Genomic DNA, 25253 nt, shown 5'->3' with positions numbered 1-25253 from the left:
TCTCCAGCCCAGTTCGAGAGTTGGCGGGGGGGGGGGGACTTTTCATAATTATACAAACATCAAGTAAAAATTCTTTAGGACAGTAGATGATATTTATAATGAGACTATCTAACAAGGTATTAAGTGTAAGGTGTGTTTAGTTTATTTGAAAGAGTATTAAGAGGTTCCAGTGAATATTTTTGGAATGACTACTGAATGACTACTAAGAGCATGACTTGTTTAAGCTATAAGAAAGAGTTCTAAGACGATCCAGGTTACAGAGTAAGTACTGAAACTGATCCAGGTTATAGAGTAAGAACTGAAACTTTGATAAACCTGTAATTTTCCTATGTTAATATTATTCTTGTTAAGGCTCGGAAGAAACAATTTGTGTTAAATGATTCCTTTCCCTAGCCTCCTCCTTTTTTCTGTACCCTTAAAACTATGTAATAAATATAAAAAAAGAGAGTTGCCAGGGGTGATGGTGGCTGCCTTGGCTAGCTCGTGGGCCAGATAAGAGCTCTCAAGGGGCTGGATCCAGCCCTCGGTCCTTATGTCTGACATCCCTGCTTTAGGCTCTTGCCTCACCCTTTTTGGCCTGCTTTCTAGGTTGCCTCACCTGCTTAAAGCTGAGGTTCAGAAGTCAAGCTGCTGGAGCCAAGTATCACAGATGCGTTGTTCCAGCAGAGGCCGAGGGTGAACAGAGGCCTTAAATATTCTTGGAAGGAGGAGGAAATGCAAACTCGGCCCCTCCAGGAGCAGGCTACTAGTTCTTAAAGTTGAGTCTATACTGTGGTCCATGGCATCAGGAATGATTTTGAAGTTCTTTAATTTGCTGCTTTGACTACAAAAATGATGGGGCTCCCTTCTTCTGAGGAGTTGATGCACTACTAATTCTTAAAGTTATGGTGGCCAGAACTCCAGTAGAGTTGGAGTGGTTCTTGGTTTTATGGGGCCTGAGGGGGTCAGTTGGGAAGAGATCTCAGGGGCTGCAGAGGGTTCTGGGGTGGAGGGTCCAGGGTCCAAGTCTGAGTCAGAAGGCAGGGGTGTATCTCATGGTGAGAATGTTGACTCAGACTCCTTGGGTTCTTCCTGGACATCAAGAAGGCTCCTGGAGGTGGGTTCAGGTGCTCAGCCTCTTCCTCATTGGAGCGGTGGGTTCAGGTGCTCAGCCTCTTCCTCATTGGAGTCTTTGGCCTCTTTGCCTAAAGATGAGGTCCATGACATCAGGAATGATTTTGAAGTTCTTCTGTCTGCTACTTTGACTTCAAACATGATAAAGCTGGAACCTTTGGCTCCCTTCTTCTAAGTGAGGAGTCTTGCTGTGGAAGGAGTCTTGTGGAACAAGTTTCCATATGAAGGAGAAGGGTGTTGTAGGAGCCATACAAATTTTGTTTCCCCACCCTCCTTTGTATGAATCAAATCCTTGATTCATGATTTTTGGGCCAACCCAAAAAAGTTGACAACATATAAACAAATGTAAAAAGTAACAAAATTACAAACATTTACTTACCTATAGGTTGCTTAGTTTCTTCATTGTGCTTCATCCTCGGTCATAGGGTTCCCAACACTGCCTCAGCAGATGCTGGGAGATTTTGGTGCCTGGGAAAAACAGATCTTGGGGAAGATGTAATGTCACTTCTGTGTGATGCTGTAGAATGCTGCCCCTAATCTTTGTGGTCTTTACCACAGACACTAGGGGAAATCCTAGAGTGTCACTATGTGGAGGCCACTTTTTTCTGTCACTCCTCAGTTTTTCAAGGGTGGGAGATTGGGTCCGGGAAGGGTAATTCTCTGTCCATGATGGCCTACTCTGTCCTCCTTAGTCTGCTTCACAGATGTCTGGGAACACATTGATACAGCTTCAGTTACTCTTGGTCACTGATTTCTGGCATTTTTAAAAAGAAGAAAAGTTGATTTTTATATGCTGACATTGCAATGCCGAATCTGAATGAAGGCAGTTCTTCATGCCTTTGCTTTCGAACAGGAGAACAGTTTTGCCCCCATTTTAAGCCCCCCAAAAATTATAACCAAATGGTTGTATTCCTCAAGGGATGATATTTTTGCAATGCATACCCCCTCCCCCGCCTGCAATTTCAGTTATAATTCTTGCAGTGTTCTTTCACAGAGAAATCCTATGAAGTAGCTGAGTTTAGTTAGGTTTACTCCATGCCAGGAGTTTTGAATCCAGGCCTGCGTTGTTTGCCTGCCACTGCCTTGTTGTGTCTCCGGGGCACTCAGAGAGGAAGAGGATCAGCTTTTGATTTACCACGTTGGGTTTAGCAAAACAGCACCTCCATCTTCTTTCTCTCATCTCTGCATCTCCACTATTTCCTCCCCCTCCTGGGCTTTCCTGTCCTGATTCTTTCTCTCCCCCCTCCTCACCATCTCTGAGCATCTGATGAAACCACGAAGGAAAGTTGCGCGGCATGAACCCAACCATAAAGCAAATCAACATGAAAGCAGATGCTGTTCTGGAAGTATGGAGGATTCTTCCTGGCTGCAGTTCTCTTTTATGGACCGTCTTTGGGCTCTCGGTTCAGATCAAAAGGATCCAACCTGTTGCTTCCCGTTCTCGAAGTGAAACGGAGCTTCGCTGGGTGGAAACTGGGACAGACGGGCCTTCTAGCTCCCCCGTAGCATTTGTGATAGGACAGCGACCAGCAATTCTCCTGTCATCCAGCAGAAGGCAGAAATGATGCATGGGTTTCTTTACATTTCCGTGATGCCGTCGGTTAATTGCTGTGTTTTCATCTGGCAGAAGCCCCCCCACCCCCCGAACTACTCGATGAGGGATCTTGGAAAAGACAATCTCGTGGGCTCATTGTGTAAATTAAATGAGTCAATGCGATTAATAATTAAAGGACTGCTGTCAGGAAAACAATTCTCGATTGAAATAAATGCATCGGTTTTGTTACTTACAGGAGCCGGGCTTATTAAGATGGATAGGATTTTAAAAATCTCATTTTGCTTGAGCCAACGCATCCCTGGCCTTTCCTGGTCAGGAGGGTATCTGATGTGCCTTTTAGAATATTGCCAGAGTAACATTTGGAAAGACGAGATTTAATCTTGGGGACAGATAAGCGCCCCGCATTCTGGCGGGGTGTGCGTTTCTTTTTCTGTGATTCGGTGCAAAGACTCTTTTGGCTTTATTCCCCATTCAGTGGCTGCACTCCTAAGGAAACTTTCCTTAGAGTAAGCCCCATTGAATAATATGAGACTTACTTCTGAATAGATTGGTTTAGGATTGCTCCCTTTGTCTTCAGCCTCTTCGTGTCCATTTGGTGAAGGGAGCTTTGACTCTCGAAAACTTATACCCTGAAAATCTCGTTGGTCTCTAAGATGTCTCTAAGAGCTTCGGACTCTAATCTGGTGAACCAGGTTGGTTTCCCCACTCCTCCACATGAAGCCACCTGGTGACCTTGGGCTAGTCACAGTTCTCTTCGAGCTCTCTCAGCCTCACCTACCTCACAAGATGTCTGTTGTGGGGAAAAGAAGGGAAGGAGATTGTAAGCTGGTTTGATTCTCCTTAAAAGGTAGAGAAAATCAGCATATAAAAACCAACTCTTCTTGGGCTACTCACACTCTCTCAGCTCCATCTACCTCACAGGGTGTCTGTTGTGGGGAGGGGAAGGAAAGGTGATTGTAAGCCGGTTTGATTCTTCCTTAAGTGGTAGAGAAAGCTGGCATTCTTCTTCTTCTTTCCTGTTACAGCTAGACTTCCGTATACTAGTGAAGGTGCACAGGTGGAAACCACTAAACCCTGAAGGTATTGCATTCAGGGTGCATGGCCCTCCTGCTCTCATTCAAGCCAGGATGCTGAGATGCAAATGAAATTTCCTTGGAAAAAGGCCTCTCCACAGCCTAACAGCCTGCTAAGCACAGCTTAAAATCAGAAGCAGCCCTCAGTTAAATGACTCGAGGAAGTGGAACTCGGAAATTAAATGGTTGACATCCAGGTGGGGCGAGGAGTGTCAAGGCAATAAAAGCTGAAGGGGAAACAGCTATCCGGTTTCCTGGCAAGTTGTTGACCATTATCCGGGTCTGTTTGGCAGCGGGTAGGTGGTGGGAGGTGTCATGCTACCAAGACCCACCTGGAGATGTCCAGATGCCCTCTGGTTAATTGATACTGGCTAAATTCTAGCTGTCATCAAAACTTTAATTCATATAATAGTACAATCTGGGCTGCAAAAGAATGATTCTTAATGGGGTAGAGCAGGCAGTAATCTAGACTCCGAGCCACACACTAGAAGAAGATACTGAATGAAGATAGCCATGGGTTTCATTGGATAGTGTGTTTTGTCACCTTTTTTTTGAGGGGGGTACAGATTTTGATTGCTTTCTAAAGTAGGGCTGTCCATGGCTTCTAGTCAAAATGGATACTAGTCGTGATGCATATCTATTCTCTCCAGGATCAGAGGAACATGCCTATTATATTTGGTGGCGTGGAACCACAGGCAGGACAATGCTGCTGCAGCCGTCTTGTTTGTGGGCTTCCTGGAGGCACCTGGTTGGCCACTGTGTGAACAGACTTCTGGACTTACATAAGAACATAAGAAAGGCCCTGCTGGATCAGACCAAGGCCCATCAAGTCCAGCAGTCTGTTCACACAGTGGCCAACCAGGTGCCTCTAGGAAGCCAAAAACAAGACGACTGCAGCAGCACCATCCTGCCTGTGTTCCACCGCACCCAAAATAATAGGTAAGCTCTTCTGATACTAGAGAGAATAGGTATGCAGCATGACTAGTATCCATTCTAACTAATAGCCATGAATACCCCTCTCCTCCATGAATATGTCCACTCCCCTCTTAAAGCCCTCCAAGCTGGCAGCCATCACCACATCCTGGGGCAGAGAGTTCCACAATTTAACTATGCATTGATGAAAAAAAATTTCCTTTGATCTGTTTTGAATCTCTTGCCCTCCAGCTTTTGCAGATGACCCCATGTTCTAGTATTATGGAAGAGGGAGAAAAACTTCTCCCTGTCCACTCTCTCCAAACCATGCATAATTTTATAGACTTGATGGACCTTGGTCCGATCCAGCATGGCTTTTCTTAACGTTCTTATGTCTTTTAGCATGATGTTGCCAGTCTGCCTTGTTTCCCCATGTGATAGACAATGTGGTTATGATGTTATTAATAATGATGCTGTTATATACAGGCAAAGCCATCACGACAGGTTTAAAAATCCCCCCTTCGGTTCCTTTGGCCTTCTTTTCCTGTAAGCAGCATTCCGAAAGCTATGAAAACACAACTTCCCTAAACTGCCTAACTGCTAATGCTGCTGCAGCCGTCTTGTTTGTGGGCTTTCTAGAGGCACCTGTTTGGCCACTGTGTGAACAGACTGCTGGGCTTGATGGGCCCTGGTCTGATCCAGCATGGCCTTTTTTATGTTCTTATTCTCTGCCGAGTCACTCCGGTGTCAACTCAGTGGGCTTTGACTGCAGTAAATGGTCACAGGATTGCATTGTTACTTGGTGAGGTTAAGCTGAAATACTCTGGAAGGTTCTGCTGTCTGCCCAGAAGTGGAATAAGTCAGGGTTTTTACCAACTGTGCTACATGCAATCTTTTAACGGGGAGGTCCGGAGATTGAACCTGGGACCTTCTGCAGGTGCAACATGTGCCCCTCTGAGCTGTGGCTTCTGCTTCCCATTATCACCAAACCTCCACATATGGCTTGCTACCATCCCCCTCTATCTACATTTCCTGACCATCATAATAACCTGGCTACTTGGTACATTCACCACGTGAGAGCATACCTGACCAGATGCGAGCACTGCCTGTTGAGCATTTGTTTGTGCAATCGGCTGTTACGATGACGAACAGTTCCGTTTCGTACTTGGGTATTCTTGATCTGCTTCTGCCGTTCTTTGCATTTTGTGGTGGTGTATTGTTGGAACAAATAAAGATCCATCTGCATCCCACTATCTACTTGCAGCTATCCTTCTCCTCTGTAACCATCTATCTGCATCTACTCTGCATCCATTTATCCACCTGCATTTGTCGATCTGTCCATCATTTTTGCGAAATAGAGAAAGCGAATAGGGAAAGGCAGAAGGAGTCACACCAACACAGGGGAAAGAGGACTTGACAGTTCCCTTTCTCTGCCAGCTGTTTATCGACCCTTATTTTTCAGTGGCTAATTTTCCTTGCTCTTCCCCCTCCCAACTCATAGGGAAAATTAGCCAAGAAGAAGAAGAAGAAGAAGAAGAGTTGGTTTTTATATGCTGAATTTCTCTATCACTTAGGGAAGAATCAAACCGGCTTACAATCACCTTCCCTCCCCACAACAGATACCCTGTGAGGTAGGTGGGGCTGAAAGAGCTGTGACTAGCCCAAGGTCACCCAGCTGGCTTCGTGTATAGGAGTGAGGAAACAAATCCAGTAAACCAGATTAGCATTCACTGCTCATGCGGAGGAGTGGGGAATCAAACCTGGTTCTCCAGATCTGAGTCCACTGCTCCAAACCACTATTTTGATTTAATTCTGGCGCTGCTTAAGACCTTACCTATTGAGCCAGTGAGCCAGTGTGGTGTAGTGGTCAGGAGCGGTGGACTCTAATCTGGAGAACCGAGTTTGATTCCCCACTCCTCCACATGAGTGACAGACTCTTAATCTGGTGAACCAAGTTGGTTTTCCCCACTCCTCCCCATGAAGCCATTTGGGAGACCAGAGTCTCCAGGAGCAACGGAAAGAACCCACACACAAGTAGGGATGCATGGACTGAACCAGAACATGTATACACTATGAATGCTCAAAGGCCAATATTTATACCCAAAAATGGGTTCTGAGGCAGTATATGGTAAGCTGGCAGGAAAGCCAGAGACAAATAATTGATTGCTGGACCAGGGTCCGAACAAAAAGATAGGAGAGGTTTGATGAGTTGTCAGGATGCAAGAGAATGCCTGGGCTATTCTCTTGTATGCTGATTGATTGCTGGGATGGGTGTAGATAGGGTAATTAATGGTCTGCTCGTAGTCCTGACTGAATCACTTTAGGGTGACACTGTGGAGATTAGCTGGCCCCATTGTGCAGCCAGGTATACCTTAGGGCCGGGGGAGAAGTACAGATGCCAACAGCCTTCCTGCCCAGGCTTGACACACAAGATGGATCCCAAAACTCTCTGAGAGGCATCCATTTTTGTGGGAAGCAGTGTCTTGTTCTTATGCCAGTGTTTGCCCCTCATGCCTTTGTGGCAACTCTTAGCTGGAGGAGGGGTCCGACTGCTTACAGGAAGGGGTGTTGACACTAGTTCAGTAGCAGGAGGAAGGAGCTTATATTTCAGAATAGCTGGCTGCAATATCAGGCCTTGTCTTTCTTGGGTGATGCGGCTGCTTGTTAAACCTGGGGGATGACAGAATGCTCGATAACAATGATTTGCCGGGAGGAGCATGATCGGCGCATCAGTCAGGAGGAAAAATAGCTTCCAGCTGGGCTATCTGCTACAGTAGCCAAGATTTCATTGCTTTGGGAAATTCATAGCATTTTGGGGACAAATCCTAGTTTGACATTCTTCACCACCTCTCTAAAAGGTTCTTACCCTATTCCCCGCCTCCTATGTTTTATAGTTATCAACTACAGGTGTGAACCCTGCCCTCCCCCAGCACAGGAACTTTTGGAAAAAAAATCAGGGAACCTATATTATTTTATCAAATGCCCTACAAGTGTTTGAAAAATAGCTCGTTCTTTGATTTGGGTCTGGAGTGGATCAGGACCCCACCGAAGCACCTGACACAGGCGCTCACTATTTCCCCCTTTTTCAGAGGCAGAGAATTCTTGAAGACTCATGTTGGGTCTTTGGTTGAGTCTCCTTTGGCAACTGGATTCTAAAGTTGGGTGCTTGGGTTGGATCTCCTTTGGCCTGGTTTGACCCTGGTTTAATGGCCCTCTCAGCCATGAAGCTCATTTGGTGACCACATCTTTTCTCTTTCATAGAATCATAGGGTTGGAAGGGACCACCAGGGTCATATAGTTCAACCTACTGCACAATGCAGGAAATTCACAACTACCTCCCCCCTACACACCCTCAGTGACCCCTACTTCATGCCCAGAAGATGGAACAAAAGCCCCTTCAGGATCCCTGGCCAATCTGGCCTGGAGGAAAATTGCTTCCTGATCCTGAAGTAGTGATCAGCATTATCCTGGGCACGTAAGAAGGGGCTACAAGAACCAAGCACTGACACAACCCTTCCTGCCCTACCTCTCATGAATGATCTCCCTAAATTCACAGAATCAGCATTGCTGTCAGATGGCCATCTAGCCTCTGCTTACAAACCTCTAAAGAAGGAGAGCCCACCACCACTTTCCTCCTAACCTGTTTCACCCTGTTGATGTGAAGATAAAATGGAGGATAGGAAAACCAAGTGCTCCTTGGAGGAAGGATGGGATGTTAATTTGATACATGAACACATGATGCTGCCTTATACTGAACCAGACCCTCGGTCCACCAAAGTCAGTATTGTCTACTCAGACCGGCAGCTGCTCTCCAGGGTCTCACATCACCTACTTACCTAGTGCTTTTAACGAGATGCCGGGGATTGAACCTGAGACCTTCTGCATGCCAAGCAGATGCTCTACCACTGAGCCTCAGCCTCTCCTAGGATCGAGTGTCTGAACTCACCCCCTAGTCCATCCCACTAGTAGTTATTGGGGAAACTGAAGTGTATATTTTTCTTCCTTTTGTGATAGATATACTGATAATAATCTTGTGTTGTAACTTGCAAGTCCTGTTACGGTGGACAAGGAATTGCACATATGAAAATGTGAGGGTCAGAATTTTCCTTGAGAGGGAACGTTACATGGAGGATCTGAGGACAAATGTAGGAGAGCTGTTGGGTAGGTCCTACAAATGAGTGGTGTGTTTTCAACTGAATGTTACAGATCAGGGCAGAATCTATAGATATACTATCAAATTACATGGTAAAGTACATCATCAAGTAGCAACGAACTCATGGCGAGCCCATGACGTTCCACGTCATGAGATTTTCAAGGCAAGAGATGAGCAGAGGTGTTCTGCAGTTGCCTTCCTTACCTTTGCACAGCAACACTGGTCTCCCCTGGGGCTCTCCCATGTAATTATTAACCATGGCTTAGCTTCCAAGCTCTGACGACTTTAGGCTAGGCCATTAACGCACCACCAGTGGTGGGATGGCCTGCATTTGGACAAGGAGAAATAAAAGGGCCCCACCAGTCAAAGGAGAAAAAAAAATAAGGCCAAGGCCAATGGTGCAAAATAGGTAAAATATATATTTTATTACTCAGATAGAAATCCTGTACATGTTTCGCCTAAGAGGCTTCTTCAGGGGAAGCTGTAGTTCTTTCAGTGGTCCTTCAAGAAAGAGTATACCACTGACCACTGCAAGAACTACAGCTTCCCCTGAAGAAGCCTTTTGACAAACACTCTAACCATAGTTGGTTTCAAATAAAATCAAATCATTTATTTTTACAGCCAAAGGCCAGCATAAAATGTAAAATATACATAAAATTTACATCCTATATTAATATTATACAACTTCCACTTACAACATCTCATCTGTAGCAGTTAGTCTGAAGGTTTACCCATATGGTCTTTGGTCTTCATAAGTGTCTTCCGTTTCCAGCAAACATAGGATCAAAATTTTGCTACAGAATATGAGATATAGCTCACCCTATCTTCCAATAGATATTCTACCAAGGAGGTCTAAGAGGTGTGAGAGTGTACAAATCGAGATAGGAGGGGGGTGATTAAACGATTTCTGGCATCATTATAATGTTTGCAATGAAGCAAAATGTGTGCTAGTGTCTCTACCGTATCCATGGAGCAAAAACATTTGCTTGTCTCCCTTGGGCAGTGAAGAAACCTTCCTGAGAGTATAGCAGATGGAAGGGCATCAAATCGGGCCCTAGAAAAGGCCCATCTTAATGTTGGGGAAGTTACCATAGTTCGTTTCATAAAATCATGTTTTCATCTGAGCTGAGGGCTAGATTTCTGCATTCACAATAGTCCCTGCACAAGTGGAAATACTAAAAATACATTCAAATGCTATGCGTTGCTGCAGCCATCGCGCTATCCCTTGCACAAGACGAACCGTACTTCGTATATCTTCCTTTCCACTGATATGTCACTGGATCAGACCCTGAGCTTCGGTGTTCTTCTTTCCTCTCTCCATTGTAGGTTCCTACCTGATGGTCAACTCCTCCCAGCATGCTCCGGGGCAGAAAGCTCACATCCTCTTCCAGACGCTAAGTGAGAATGACACCCACTGCCTCCAGTTTAGCTACTTCATGTACAGCCGTGACGGGCACAGCCCCGGGACTCTGAATGTCTATGTGAAGGTGAATGGTGGTCCACTGGGCAGTGTGGTGTGGAACGTCTCTGGCTCTCACGGGCGCCAATGGCATCAAGTGGAACTGGCCGTCAGCATGTTTTGGCCCAATGAGTACCAGGTGAGCACACAGAGGAAAGCTAGTGGAAGCTTATGAGTGGGACTACGGCATTGGAAAGGTGAAGATTCTAAAAACAGGTGTTTGGGGAGGGGTGTGGCTCAGTGGTAGAACATCTGCTTGGCATGCAGAAGGCCCCAGGTTCAATCCCCGCCGCCTCCAGTTAAAAGGACCAGGCAGTGGGTGATGGGAAAGACCCCTACCTGAATCCATGGAGAGCTGTTGCCAGTCTGAGTGGACAATACTGACCTTGATAGACTGACTCTGGGTACAACCTCTGGGGTACAGCTTCTTGGCATGCAGAAGGTTCCAGGTTCAATCCCCAGCACCTCCAATTGAAAGGACCAGGCAGTAGGTGATGTGAAAGAGCCCCACCTGAGGCCATGGAGAGCTGCTGAGAGTAGACAATACTGACCTTGATAGACCAATGGCCTGATTCAGTATAAGGCAGCTCCATGTGTTCATGTGAGTCAATAGGCACAGGCAGTGGGGAGTGTTAAAGTGGGAGGACAAGGATGTTTGTAGAGGGCAATCAGAGATAGCAAGAAAGAATGTGAAACAGAGATAAATGGCTGTGCTGGAGATAACAGTAGTACGTCACAAATTTCAGAAGCGAACAGATGAGTCCGTTGTGTAGCTCTTCCTTGTGCAAGAAAGAGAATATTTGGAGTTGACTTCAGAACTGTCTCGAGAATTATGGTTTACTGAATTTCAGTGGAAGCCAACTTGCAAGACGAAATGCTGTTTCCAATAACTTATAAGCCAAGAACACAATCCATATCATACCTTTTATTGGGACAAACCAATGATACCTTAGCAGTGTGGAAGTTTTCGAGTTCACTCGACCTCGACCAGATGTTGTAAAATAAAAAAGAGAGGCAAGGCAGATGTTTAGGTCACGATTTTAAGATCTTGTCATGTATTGTTGATCTTCTGGCAGGTAAAGAAGAATCACAGTTCAAATTGCTGGGGGATGGGGTGGTGGTCATAAAAGCAAGAGATAATAAATCGATCAACCTCTATGGCGACAATTCCCCCCCAATGTCCTCAATTTCTCTCTTAACCAATGAGACTGGGATCTCTTGTCTAATTCACAGCATGAGGGAAACCTATCGTATCGAACTGGGTGAGTTTGAGCCCATTACTGTCTCTCAGCCTAACTCCCTTAGCAGGGTTGTTGTGCAGATAAAAGCAGCAGGAAGGAAAGTGGACTTTTGCATGGAGGGAGGGTGGGCTAAAGGAATCGAGACCCGTGATAAGGAGGTGACTCCTGCAGAGTCATAATTTTATAGTATTTGGCTTGTTTTTAATATGGCATTGTTTACATTACAGGATCCCCATCTGATTTTGTAGGGGTGTCAAGTTACCTCTCTAGAGACAGCCCCCCCCCCCAAGTTTGAATGCCTTGACAAAGACCATGCTTGATTCCTCCACAGGTTCTATTCGAGGCTGTGATCTCCAGCGATCGCCGAGGCTACCTAGGACTGGATGATATTCTGCTCTTAAATTACCCCTGCTGTAAGTATTATGAGACCCCCATTCTCCATCTTCCTCCTGACAGAGGCGACTGACTTGTCACAAATCCGTTGTGCTGTCAGCTGCTAGTGGGTTTAATGAGCTGCTTGACAGGACTCCGTCGGTCCTCGACAGCACTGATGACCTCCCATTAGGAACAGGGTAAAGGAGGAGGGGGAGTTTCCCCTGATGTACTGGGAAGGCAGGAAACCCCAGTGGTGTTCAAGAGATGGTTGGAGGGGAGGTATTTATATCTGCTAGGGTCTAAACTACCAAGAGTTAAGGGGTTACAAACCCCATGCTTAGCTCCCACCAGTGGCGGGCCTACTTTTTTGGGACTCTGACGCTTGAACTGTTATGGGGGCCCCTTCGCAACCAGCAACGAGGTCTGGGTAACCGCTGTTATCTTCTTCAGTGGGGTTGTTCAATGGAAAATGTATTGGTTCATTCTCTTAAGTAGAAGGTCATCAGAGGGGGTGCGTTAGGATAAAGAAGTGAAAATCTGATTTTTGGTGTTAAAATGCACAAGCGAGACGAGTGCAGCCTGAATTGAGAATTCAGAGGTCTTTTTATGGTTCTGATTGGCTCTAGCCTAAGGGCTGAGTTATAGGACTATTAAGCCGTGCACCAACGAAGGATTCGAGGATCCAGCTGCCAAAATGTAGGCTATGAATAGATTCTGTGTGAACCCATACAGCTGGGGGTTCGGGTGCTGCTAGCCCCCGAGAAAATTTTGAAATTTGACCAATTACAAGACATTTTGAGGCCATGCGAAATGGGTATTAGAGAATATTCTAAGGTCAATATTAAGTAATTCAACCCATTGGCTTATGATTCTATCACTAAAATAGCCTTATTTTAATAACAAACACTTTAAATAACTCCATTGATTGTGTTGAAACATTCACACATTTAAAAAGAAGTTGCTTCAGGGCCCCTCCAGGATTAGGGGCCCTGAAGCTTGAGCTTCATTTGTTTCATAGTAGATCTGCCACTGGCTCCAGCCAATACATTAGGAGAACGTTGATTGATGGCTAGCAAAACCGAGGAGCAGTTGTGTATCTGCTCTGCCTCTATTGTTGCCAACCTCCAGGTGGGGCCTGGAGTTCTCCCAGAATTATGACCCATCTCCATACCACAGAGATCAGTTCCTTTTCTGGAAATAGCAGCTTTGGAGGGTGGAGCCTATGGTGTCACATCCCTGCTGGGTTCCCTCCCCTCTCCAAACTCTACCTTCCCCAAGGTCTGCCCCCATATCTCCAAGAATTTCCTAACCCAGAGTTGGCATCCTTTCCTATGCCTTCCTCCAGCACCTGGAATAAGATTGCCAACCTCCAGGTAGTAGCTGGAGATCTCCTGCTATTACAACTGATCTCCAGCCGATAGAGATCAGTTTACCTGGAGAAAATGGCCGCTTTGGCAATTGGACTCTATGGCATTGAAGTCCCTCCCCAAACCCAGCCCTCTTCAGGCTCCGCCCAAAACATCTCCCGCCAGTGGCAAAGAGGGACCTGGCAACACTAACCTGGAAACATAGCCGGCCTGGGGAAATAAGTAAGTCTGGGGCCATCCAGAGCAGAATTGTTACCTGCTGTCCCCATCCCCCCAACGCAGTGGATTAGTCTGTTGCTGGCTTGTTTTTATTAAATACAGAAATATGCATTATTCATTATAACAGATTCCATCCAAAGAAAGTCTGCCTTTTTTTTTGTTAAATAACATGGGTTTGTGAGATATCTGCTACTTGATCAATTTCTGTCACTGCCTTTTGACATGGTAAGCGTCTGCCTGGAGCAGAGAAAAGCACGTCGAGGGTGCCCCTACAGATAAATATGGCTCTTCGGCATCCTACGAAAAATTCAAGCAAACCTAATTTTTTTTTTTTTATCATTGGAGGAAATCCTGCAAATGAAACACATTTGCAGGAGGCTTGGCTGTCTGGCACAGCGAAACCTCAGAGGTACGAGTTTCCAAATAGCATGGAATGATTTGGCGAGGAAAGGGAGAGCCGGCAGTGAAATGCTGACAGTTTAAAACGGGAATAGACCAATGCCGGAAATTCCATCTAGCCAGGATGCCCACTTCAGCTGGTGTTTCTCTGCCAAGCCTGATCTATTTCATGCGGGTTATTTTAGTGATTTATTTACTTCCTTTATGGGGACCCAGTGGGGACCCAAAGTTACTTACATTGTCCTCCTCTCCTCCATTTTGTCCTCACCACAACCCTGTGGGGTTAGGTTAGGCTGAGTTAGGGTTGCCAGGTCCCTCTTCGCCACCGGTGGGAGGTTTTTGGGGTGGAGCCTGAGGAGTGTTTGGGGAGGGGAAGGACTTCAATGCCATAGAGTCCAATGGCCAGAGCTGCTATTTTCTCCAGGTGAACTGATCTCTGTCGGCTGGAGATCAGTTGTAATAGCAGGAGATCTCCAGCTAGTACCTGGAGGTTGGCAACTCTAGGCTTAGTTTGTGTCTGGCCCAAAGTCAGCAAGTGAGTGGGGATTTGAACCAGAATTATTTTTTGTCATTTGTGTGAGCAAATTGCCATACTGAAAGCCTGTGATTGGTGTTATTAATTTACATCTAGCCACACAGGATATAAGGTATATATGGTTTTGTTGAAGGCTTTCATGGTCAGAGTTCATTGGTTCTTGTAGGTTATCCGGGCTGTGTGACCGTGGTCTTGATATTTTCTTTCCTGACGTTTCGCCAGCAGCTGTGGCAGGCATCTTCAGAGGAGTAACACTGAAGGACAGTGTTTCTCAGTGTCAAGTGTGTAGGAAGAGTAATATATAGTCAGAAGGGGGTTGGGTTTGAGCTGAGTCATTGTCCTGCAAAGTATTAAAAGTAATGTGCAAATCATTTTCCTAATGTGCTAATGAGGGTGTGGTATGTTAATGTGGAACCATTGTAACGTCAGGAAAGAAAATACCAAGACCACGGTTACACAGCCCGGATAACCTACAAGAACCAATATATATGGTTTCTTTTTCTTTCTTTTTTTAAAATCTTAAGATAGAGGGGCCATGGCTCAGTGGTAAAGCATCTGCTTGGCATGTAGAAGGTCCCAGGTTCAATCCCCAGCACCTCCAGTAAAGGAACCAGGCAAGTAGGTGATGTGAAAGACCTCTACCTGAGACCCCGGAGTGATGCTGCCGGTCTGAGTAGACAATACTGACTTCGATGGACCAAGGGTCTGATTCAGTATAAGGCAGCTTCGAGTGTTCATGTGTTCAAGATTTTTGTTACAAATAGGGCCATATTACCAGTAATTATGCTTGTCATATTAATTTTGCTTTTCTCCCCCCCTTATAAGGTTTGTAAATTTCTGGTATAATACTGTACCTTGTAAAGTGCATTATCTTGATGTGTATTAGTAATCATGTTTTGTATCATTTGACCACTGAGGAAGGCCCAAGAGGCTGAAATGCGTATGGTCTATTGGTCATTTATATTGTGTATATCATCAATGGTGTTTAGTATTTTTGTAACTGTTTACACTGGTGGCTTTATATTTAGCCTGTATTTCAGGCCCAGTGTTTTAATCCATTTTATCTTTGAGCTTCTGGAATTCCTTGGTACCGTTCTGCCCGCAGTGACAACTGACCACTTCTTCTGGGCTATACAATAGAGCATGCCTATTATATTAGGTGCTTTGGGGACACAGGCAGGATGCTGCTGCAGTCGTCTTGTTTGTGGGCTTCCTAGAGGCACCTGGTTGGCCACTGTGTGAACAGACTGCTGGACTTGATGGGCCTTGGTCTGATCCAGCATAGCCTTTCTTATGTTCTTATGGGCTTATTGGCAACAGAATAACCTCTGCATGCAGTGGCTTGGATCTAGGGTTGCTAGCTCCGGGTTGGGAAATACCTGGAGGTTTCTGAGGCGGAGCCTGAGGAGGGCGGGGTTTGGGGAGGGGAGGGACTTCAATGACATAGAGTCCAATGGCCAGTGGCCGTTTTCTCCAGGGGAACTGATCTCTGTTGGCTGGAGATCAGTTGTAATAGCAGGAGATCTCCAGCTACTACCTGGAGGTTGGCAACCCTACTTGGATCCCTCCTAGAATTTCCACAGTCTCCGTGGAGGCTCACATTCACCAGATCAGCCTTCCTGTGGGTAACCTTTGCTTCCTTCTCCCCCGACCTACTCCTGGGAGTCCCCTGTCCCCAGGAGTAACATTTTGGGGTTGAGATGGAAGTTGGGCTGCCATGGGAGGGAGATTGCATAAAATCTCCCTTCCTTTGTGTGTGTGTGTGTGTAAACTGTAGTCAGGATCCATGGCGACATGTGTAGGATGACAGAGGGCCTTTCCCTAGGGATGCCAGCCTCCAGGTGGGACCTGGGGACCCCTGGAATTACACCTCATCTCCAGACTACAGAGATCAGTTTCCATGGAGAAAATGGATGCTCTTTAGGGTGGACTCCATGGCATTGTGTCCCACGGAGGTCCCTGCCCTCCCCAGGCCCCATTCCCAAATCTCCAGGAGTTTTTCGACCTGGACCTGGCAACCCTATCCCCCATCCCCTTCTGATGACCAGGGGGCACCTGACAACCCTATCATTCCCCAGCTGTCGCTCCCCTAGTTGTTGAATCTTGTAGCCATTTTGGCTTTGTCGAGTTGCTTTAATAAGGGATGAAAAATGCATTGTTTTCCCCGTCCCCATTTATTATTTATAAAAGTACCTCAACTATCTGAAGCGGTGCCCGTAAACAAAAATGCATGGGTCTCTGCCCACAGGCTTGCCCAACAATATTAAAGGCGATCTGTCCTTGTCTTGGAGAGTGCCAGCTTTTGTTAATTTGTAAGTTAACGTCCCAACGTCCTTCACTGTCTCCAAACAGTTTTGGTAGCAAGCAGATTTATTTCAGTTTCACCCATTAAAAAAAAAAAAAGCCAGGCGATTGATCAACTAAAATAAACCACCTTTAATTAGCGAGCAGCCCCAGTGATTTATAATGGGGAATAGTGTCTTAATTATAGACAGGAGAATGATTAGTATATGGATGCTTGGAGACCAAACCGAGAGGATGTGAAATTGAGTCATTGACCCTTTGATACTTGGTAATATTCAAGAAAGTCAGATTTTATTGGCGACCGTTGCTGACTCTTCCAAAGATGCAAAGTCAACTCTGTTTAGGCAATAGTTCATTGAACAGTCAACCCATGGAGTTAGGGATGTTATAGCCAGAGGCTTCTGGCCAATCCCTTTTGGTGCCTGCTGGCGCCTTGGGCACCGGAAAGAGGAAACGGAGGGAGGAATATGTCCCTGTTTCAAGCTGGTGTGCTTACGTCACTTGCCGAAGTGATATAGGGGACACTCTAGCATTTTGCAAAAACTCTGGTTCTAATTAGAAGTGATGCAAACATGCTGGTTCAGTGCTGGCGCACCAGGTCCCACCTCTCAATCCCACCTTGAGAGCCAGCGTGGTATAATAGTTAAGAACGGCGGTGAGGAGCGGTGGACTCTGATCTGGAGAACCGGGTTTGATTCCCGACTCCTCCACATGAGTGGTAGAAGCTAATCTGGTGAACTGAACTGTTGTTGTTTTACTGATGTTTTAACTTTGTAATACTGGTCATGGGCCGCAATAAATTATACTGCTACTACAATCTGGTGAACTGGATTTGTTTCCCCACTCCTACACATGAAGCCAGCTGGGTGACCTTGGGCTAGTCACAGCTCTCTCAGCCCCACCTACCTCAAAGGGTGTCTGTTGTGGGGAGAGGAAGGGAAGGTGGTTGTAAGCCAGTTTGATTCTTCCCTGAGTGGTAGAGAAAGTCTTCCTCTTCTTCTTTCTCCTGGGGGTTAACAGCTGTGGCCTGGCAACCCAACATGGAAGGAGGTGTGGGGATCACTCTTGATTAGGGTTGCCAGGTCCCTCTTCGCCACCACCAGGAGGTTTTTTTTGGGGGGGGGGTTGAGGAGGGGAGGGGCTTCAATGCCATACAGTCCAATGGCCAAAGCAGCCATTTTCTCCAGGGGAACTGATCTCTGTTGGCTGGAGATCAGTTGTAATAGCAAAAGATTTCCAGCCAGTACCCGGAGGATGGCAACCCTATGCTTGATGGACCCCATTCCTTGCACATTCATTAAATTGTCTGAATGGAGCATGTGAGCATATAACCTGTACGGGAAAGGGAGAGCCATATATGCTGCCCTCAGCTCTTTGGAGGTATGGTGGGGTAAACGAGTACTAGATAGACGATGAATGAACCATCAAGAGACATCCTGTTTGGGTATGGTTAGCAGAGCAGGAGCAAAGAAGTACTGGCTCAGAGACGACTAAGGGTTTATTCTCCCTTCCCTCCCTATTCCGGCAGCCAAAGCACCTCATTTTTCCCGCCTGGGTGACGTGGAAGTGAACGCGGGTCAGAATGCCACCTTTCAGTGTGTGGCTGCTGGGAAGGCCTCCGAAGCGGAGAGGTTCCTCATGCAGGTGAGTCAAAGGTTACTCTGGCTGTTCCTCAGGGCCCACCGGCCCGGTTTCTGTCATTTGGGTTCTTGCGATACGGCTCAAGCCCCCTCAGCCCCCCCTCATCGTTTCCTCATGCCCCTTTATGCCCCTCAGCCCCCTCATTGTTTCCTTGTAGGTCTAAGGGGCAGTAGGGACCAGTGGATGTACCGCCAGGTTTCTGTCATTTGAGCTCTTGCAATACGGTTCCTGCCCCCTCATCCTACTCATGCCCCTCAGCCCCCTCATTGTTTCCTTGAAGGGGCAGTAGGGACCAGTGGACATACCGCCACTCTAAGAACGCCGATTCAACCCCCTGTCTTTTAACATTAATTAACTTGTGTAATTTCAGCTGCCACTCAAACGGCAAAGGCTTGCCTTTTGGAGGAAGAAACATGATAAAAGAAGGGAAGGGGTAACTGGTCAGCCTTCCCCAAAAGGGGCAGGGCTCCAAACATTAGCCCCCTGAGCTTTAGCTAGGGTGGGGCCAGGAGGTTCACCGTCCCATTTGGAACACAACTGTGCCCTACCAAAGATGTGTGTGTGTGTGTGTGTGTTTTTAATTAAAAAAACCCAGGCTCCTTCCCTCTTTGAATCAGCCCATGTCACTAACAAGACTACATACTGAATCTCCTTTACTAATCCATCGACAGAGGTGGATTGACAGCTCTCCACTTGGCAACGGTGAACGTCTGTTCTGCTGTTATGAGAGCCGTAACCAATTCTATACCGTTAACCCCGAGACAATTGTTTTAGAAGTGTAGCACGACTACTTTAGGCATCACTGGCGTTTTGTAACCTATCGTACTCTGAATTACCCAGCAGTGTTCCCAAGAGGGGTCAATTATGGGGTGATTCCAAAATATGTGTAATATATCTGCCCTTTTGGCTTGGCAATGCCAGCTGTTTGCTGTATCAGGAGCTATATTTCCACTTTAAAGGTAAGTACCCATAAAAAAACGGCCTTTATGGGAGAGCGGCATGACATGATGGGAGCTTAGTTTTAGAATAAGACAATTGCTGCTTTTTAATTTCTTTTTATGACTGGGGAAGGCACTGGCCAATCACCCTGCAAACAAAGTCTGCCTTGGAAACGTCAGGATGTGACGTCACCCCATGGGTCAGGAATGACCCGGTGCTTGCACAGGGGACCTTTACCTTTACCTTTAATTTCTTTTTAAAAAGATTCCCCCTTTAGATAATATAGTGGTCCTCAACCTTTTTGAGCCTGTGGGTACTTTTGCAATTCAGCATGGTGGTCACCCCCACAAAATGGCTGCCACAGGAGGTGGAGCCAGCCACAAAATGTCTGCCGCAGCTTACCTTTGGTCACAGAGTGATGTAGCAGAAAACCCGGGTTCGAGGGGGAGGAAAAGAGACCCAAAACCGTTATCAAGAAAACAGTTTATTCTCAGCTGCGGCTCAGTTACTCTAACAAGTCAAACACTGAGCCCCGATTCTACCGGGGAGAAGACATTTATCCAAAACCGTGCTCTGACGGGTTGTTATTCCGTGCTTATCTGGTTGTTTAACATTGTCTGGAGCCTAAGAGCTTCAGTGGTTCCATCCAGTTTTCCAGTATTATTATTGTTCACTCTAACTTCTCCATGACATTTACCCTACTAACTTAGCACACACAGAGCTTAGCTTGTATCCAGGCAGACGTTCTCCCCCTGCTGTCTTAATCCATTCCAATACATTTACAGAAGGGGAAAGAGGTTATCACAAACTATTAAAGCAGAATACTTAAGTGGATCCTCCACATTCAGAGGAAGTCTATCTTGCTGTCTCAGTGAAGATGGTTGTGTTGTGGTGGCAGCTGCTGCTAAAGCAACATTTTTAAAAAATCTGAGCAGTCAATCAAATCTCCAATGGCCAGTCAGAAGCCTTGCTGGGCAAAAGTTCTACCTGGCCCTGCCCACTTTCTAAAAACACTTGGTGGACTCCAGAGAAGTTGGTGGCGGGCATCACGTTGCGGACCATTGAGCTAACATGACCACGAACATGGCAAGGTGCAGGGGATCATTAGGCAGGAATTGCCAGCTTCGTCATCATTAGAGCTAGATCCTCCCAGCTTTCCCTCCCCCATCGCAAACTGGCTTGAGAGGATTTGGCTTCTTCTATTGCCACTCCGCCTAAAGAGAGTGATTGTCTGAAGTTCTGTATGAAGGCATGGATCTGCACAATTTTCGAGAAGGGGACGAGGTTGCAACAAACTTTTTATAGACTTTCTATTGGTCACCCCAATGTGCTTACCCCACAGACAGCTTTGGAGCACCATCTACCTGAAGACATGATGGTTGCATGTCTGCGCTTCCTGATGTCCTGTAGTACATCTGTGATAATATTGCCCTGACGCCCCAAAACCTAGAGCTGGTCCTGGTGATTTGCTATTGGTGGTGCTGTTGAGGAGTCTGAGCCTTTTCCCTCTCTTTACTGTTAGAGCCCCCTGATGTGGACGGCCCAGTCGAGCTGGATCTCAGAAGCTAAGCAGGGTTGGCCCTGGTTAGTACTTGGATGGGAGCCCACCAAGAAAGTCCAGGGTTACTATGCAGAGGCAGACGATGGCAAACCACCTCTGTTCATCTCTTGCCTTGAAAGACCACCTATGTGGTCGTCATAAGTCAACTGCGACTTGACGACACTTTCCACCACTGCTAAAGTGGTGCTCCTGAGCTTGTTTTATATGCAACTGAGGCAGAAGCAGGAACGGCAGGTCTATAAAATTCTGCATGGTATGCAGAGAGTGGAGAGGGAGAAGCTTTTCACCCTCTCTCATAATACCAGAACGCGGGGTCATCTGCTGAAGGTGGAGGGTGAGAGATTCAAAACAGATAAAAGGGAGTATTTCTTCACACAACGCAAAGTTAAATTGTGGAACTCCCTGCCCCAGGATGTGGTGATGGCTGCCAACTTGGAAGGCTTTAGGAGGGGAGTGGACCTGTTCATGGAGGAGAGGGGTATCCATGGTGACTAGTAAAAATGAATACTAGTCATGATGAATACCTATTCTCTCCAGGATCAGAGGAGCACTCTTAATGTATTAGGTGCATTGGAACACAGGCAAGATAATGCTGCTGCAGTCGTCTTGTTTGGGGGCTTCCTAGAGGCACCTGGTTGGCCGCTGTGTGAACAGACTGCTGGACGTGATGGGCCTTGGCCTGATCCAGCATGGCCTTTCTTATGTTTTTTTTTTTCTAGGACAGGGAATGCCTTTTATTCACAACCTCATAACATGATTGGATGGTTTGGGTCTGTAATACAAATGTTCATGTTTTAAAGCTCAGATCAGTTATTGTAGGGCGGACAAATGTATCGGAATTTACACTGGTACATAAATTAACCGATCAGACCAGAACTTGAATAATGTTAAATAGCTTGAAATTCCTTGTAAGAGCAACACCGTTGTGACATTTTAGTTTAGTATTCCTCTCCTTCCTCTTCACCTTCTCCTTCAACAGAATCTGCACCCACCTCATCATAATCCTTCTCTAGGGCAGGCTTCCTAGAGGCACCTGGTTGGCCACTTTGTGAACAGACTGCTGGACTTGATGGGCCTTGGTCTGATCCAGCATGGCCTTTCTTATGTTCTGATGACAGATCTGTCATGCCAAATTTGGTCCTACACTGGTTCCCAAAGTGCCAAGGCACGAGGGGGCAAGGGGCGAAGACAGGACAAGGGGACGCTAGCCACCTCTCAACAGTTTTTCCCCCTATCCTTTTGCTTTTCAAACGGCAGAGGCAGAACGGAGCGATCGTGCCGGCGTCCTCCGTGAAACACATCAGCCACCGGAGATTCTTGGCGACCTTTCAGTTGGACAAAGTGTCCAAAGAGGAGCAGGATTTTTACCGCTGCGTTACCCAATCCGGCAGGGGCGCCGGCGTCTCCAACTTTGCCGAGCTGATTGTGAAAGGTACAAGTTGACGTCTGGGCTGTCATTCTGGGGGAGGGAGAGGTACGGCTGAAGGAACTGGGTAGCAAGCTGTTTTTTCCCCCTAAATAGCACGGTGGTTTTGCAAGAGTCGAGCTACATGTGGTTAATCGTTCCGATCGTGGAACTACAACATCACACACAGCGGGCAAGCCAAGTCCTGCACTGTGTTAGAGAACTAAAGCACGGAGAAAGGTGTTTTGAATCTGGGAACCGACAGGCACGGGGTTTAGTGTCTTTCTTTTCCCGGAGTGCCGGAACATTTGCTAATTTTTAGGTAGGAGTAGATTTTGCAGGTCAATGAACACACTCAATTAGGGGGGAGGGAGAACAGCAAGGGTAACGCTCCCCACCTGGCCCTTTGTTCATTTGTTATGACAGGTGTCACTCGAGCATTAATTGTTTATGACGAAACACAGTGGCGCCTTTCCGTAATGCCGGCGCTGCGATAAGACTGAAAGGTTTGGGCCCAGGGAAGGATCCTGATTGGTCTCTCTTGTTTTGATAAGGAATGAGTGCGTGAGAGGGTAGGGTGTGGAATGGTATGGCGTAGCCCAGTCACGTCAAATCTCGGAAGCGAACAGGGTTGGTACGAGGGTGGGAAGACCACCAAGGGAGACTCTGCAGAGGAAGGCGATGGCAAACCACCTCGGCTTCTCCCTTGCCTTGAAAGCCCCTTCCGGGGTCACTGTCAGTTGGTTGCGACTAGGGCTGTGCAAAAATAAAATTTAAAAATATGGTAAATTTCGGGTTTATTGGACCTGATTTTTTGGGGGTTTTCTGAAAAAATTCAGGTCCGTTTTAGCCTATGGGGATTTTTTCCGAAGCTTCTGTGGGGGCGAGAGATTAAAAACTGATAAAAGGAAGTATTTCTTCACAACAAATAGTTAAATTGTGGAACTCCCTGCTGCAGGATGTGGTGATGACTGCCACCTTGGAAGGCTCTAAGAGGGGAGTGGACAGGTTCATGTAGGAGAGGGGTATTCATGGCTACTAGTCAAAATGGATACTAGTTGTGATGCATACCTATTATCTCCAGGATCAGGAGCATGCCTATTCTATTAGGTGCTGTGGATCACAGGCAGGATGGTGCTGCTGCAGTCGTCTTGTTTGTGGGCTTCCTGGAGGCAACTGGTTGGCCACTGTGTGAACAGGCTGCTGGACTTGATGGGCCTTGGTCTGATCCAGCATGGCTTTTCTTATGTTCTTAACTCTACAACATTTCAGGCAGCAGCTCTGTTTAATGGGGTGCCTTTTAAAATGCATATGTTGTTTGAAATCTTTTCCTGCATGCACACAGCTGACCTTCGGTAACATAGCGAAGATCATTTGGCTGTGGTAGCAGCTGCTGTGGATGCAACTTTTACGAAATCTGCATAGCCAATCAGAAGCCTCTCCTTCTTTCTGAAAACACGCAGCACCAACAGGTGCCATGGTGACCATGGGCGCCCATGGATGCCATATTGGGGAGCCCTAGTCTAGAGAGAGACCTGACCTGGATGGCCCAGGCTAGCCTGATCTCGTCAGATCTCAATAGCTAAACAGGGTCAGCCCTGGTTATTATTTGGATGGGAGACCACCAAGGAATACCAGGGTTTCTGTGCAGAGGAAGGCACTGGCAAACCACCTCTGTTAGTCTCTTGCCATGAAAACCCCAAAAAGGGGTTGCCATAAGTCAGCGGCGACCTGACGGCACTTCACACACGCACCGTCTAGAGAGAGAGCAAGGCGCAGTCCGCTAACCATGTGGTCTCTCTTTCTTGACAGAGCCTCCCACCCCCATTGCACCCCCACAGCTGCTACGAGCAGGCTCCACCTACCTGATCATCCAGCTCAACACCAACTCCATCATCGGGGACGGCCCCATCGTGAGGAAGGAAATTGAGTATCGCATGACCTCTGGCCCCTGGTCAGAAGTGCACGCCGTGAACATGCAGACCTACAAGCTGTGGCACCTGGACCCCGACACGGAGTACGAGATCAGCGTCCTGCTCACCCGGCCTGGGGACGGGGGGACTGGCAGACCTGGGCCCCCGCTCATCAGCAGGACCAAGTGTGCAGGTAAGGAGGAGCTCTCGTTGCTTGCATCGCTCTTTTTAAAAAAGTGATCTTCCTTCGATCAGGAAAACCAGTGGTGTGGGGCCAACTCTGAGCAAGGATGGTTTGCCAGGCAGCATTCATTCTTTCCCCCCAGGGATTAGGTTGGTAGCAGAAGGGAAAACTGCTTTTAGGTATGGAATTAATTACAACATCTAAAACTTTTGTTTCAGCCTTACACATAGGCCATTTATGCTGGGCCAATTTTGATGCTCGCTCAAAGCTGCTTTTTAAAATCTGCCCTTTAAAATGACTGTTTGTAGTCCTGAAGCAAGAGGAGAAAGTCAAACAAATTCCACCTCCCCCACTTGCTGGCTCCTTAGTTCCTTCGTTTGCATAGCCATTAGCAATGGTCATTTGCATAGCTAAGTGTGCTGTGATTTTTATGGTTCCTTCAGTAAATGCTTCGAGGCGGAGGCGGAGCAAATACAAAAGATCGCATTAAAGGGGCTCTTAAGAAATGCGTGAAGAAATCAAAAAATATGTGGGGCACTTCAGCCTGGAACACGCTGCTAATTACCAAGCATAAATGGCCATGTGTGTGTGTAAAGTGCTGTCAAGTCGCAGCCTACTTATGGCAACCGCTTTTGGGGTTTTCATGGCAAGAGACTAACAGAGGTGGTTTGCCAGTGCCTTTCTCTGCACAGCAACCCTGAACTTCCTTGGTTGTCTCCCATCCAAATACTAACCAGGGCCAACCCTGCTTAGCTTCTGAGATCTGACGAGATCAGGCTAGCCTGGGCCATCCAGGTCAGGGCCATAGAGGGCCATCCAGGTCAATGGCCATAGTTATGTCCAAAAAACACCTTATGTGGTATGAGCATTTGAGCTTTTTTAGTTTGCCTTTAAAGGAGACGACG

General features: G+C 46.8%; 1 protein-coding gene across 8 annotated transcripts in view; it reads left to right on the top strand.

Moving 5' to 3' along the window:
• PTPRU (protein tyrosine phosphatase receptor type U) overlaps positions 1-25253 on the top strand; it is a 444404-nt gene that overhangs the window by 205184 nt on the left and 213967 nt on the right. For all 8 annotated transcript variants that reach the window (XM_056846270.1, XM_056846269.1, XM_056846268.1 and 5 more), the window contains exons 3-7: positions 10133-10404; positions 11838-11919; positions 18234-18349; positions 22104-22278; positions 24064-24357. In XM_056846270.1, the coding sequence (XP_056702248.1) occupies positions 10133-10404; positions 11838-11919; positions 18234-18349; positions 22104-22278; positions 24064-24357 (939 nt within the window). The remainder of the gene's footprint in view (positions 1-10132; positions 10405-11837; positions 11920-18233; positions 18350-22103; positions 22279-24063; positions 24358-25253) is intronic.

This window comes from Euleptes europaea, chromosome 3 (assembly GCF_029931775.1).
Source record: "Euleptes europaea isolate rEulEur1 chromosome 3, rEulEur1.hap1, whole genome shotgun sequence".
In the NCBI taxonomy this organism is placed as follows: domain Eukaryota; kingdom Metazoa; phylum Chordata; class Lepidosauria; order Squamata; family Sphaerodactylidae; genus Euleptes; species Euleptes europaea.
Note: the sequence above shows the minus strand (reverse complement) of the source record. Positions and strands in the feature narration are given on the sequence as shown.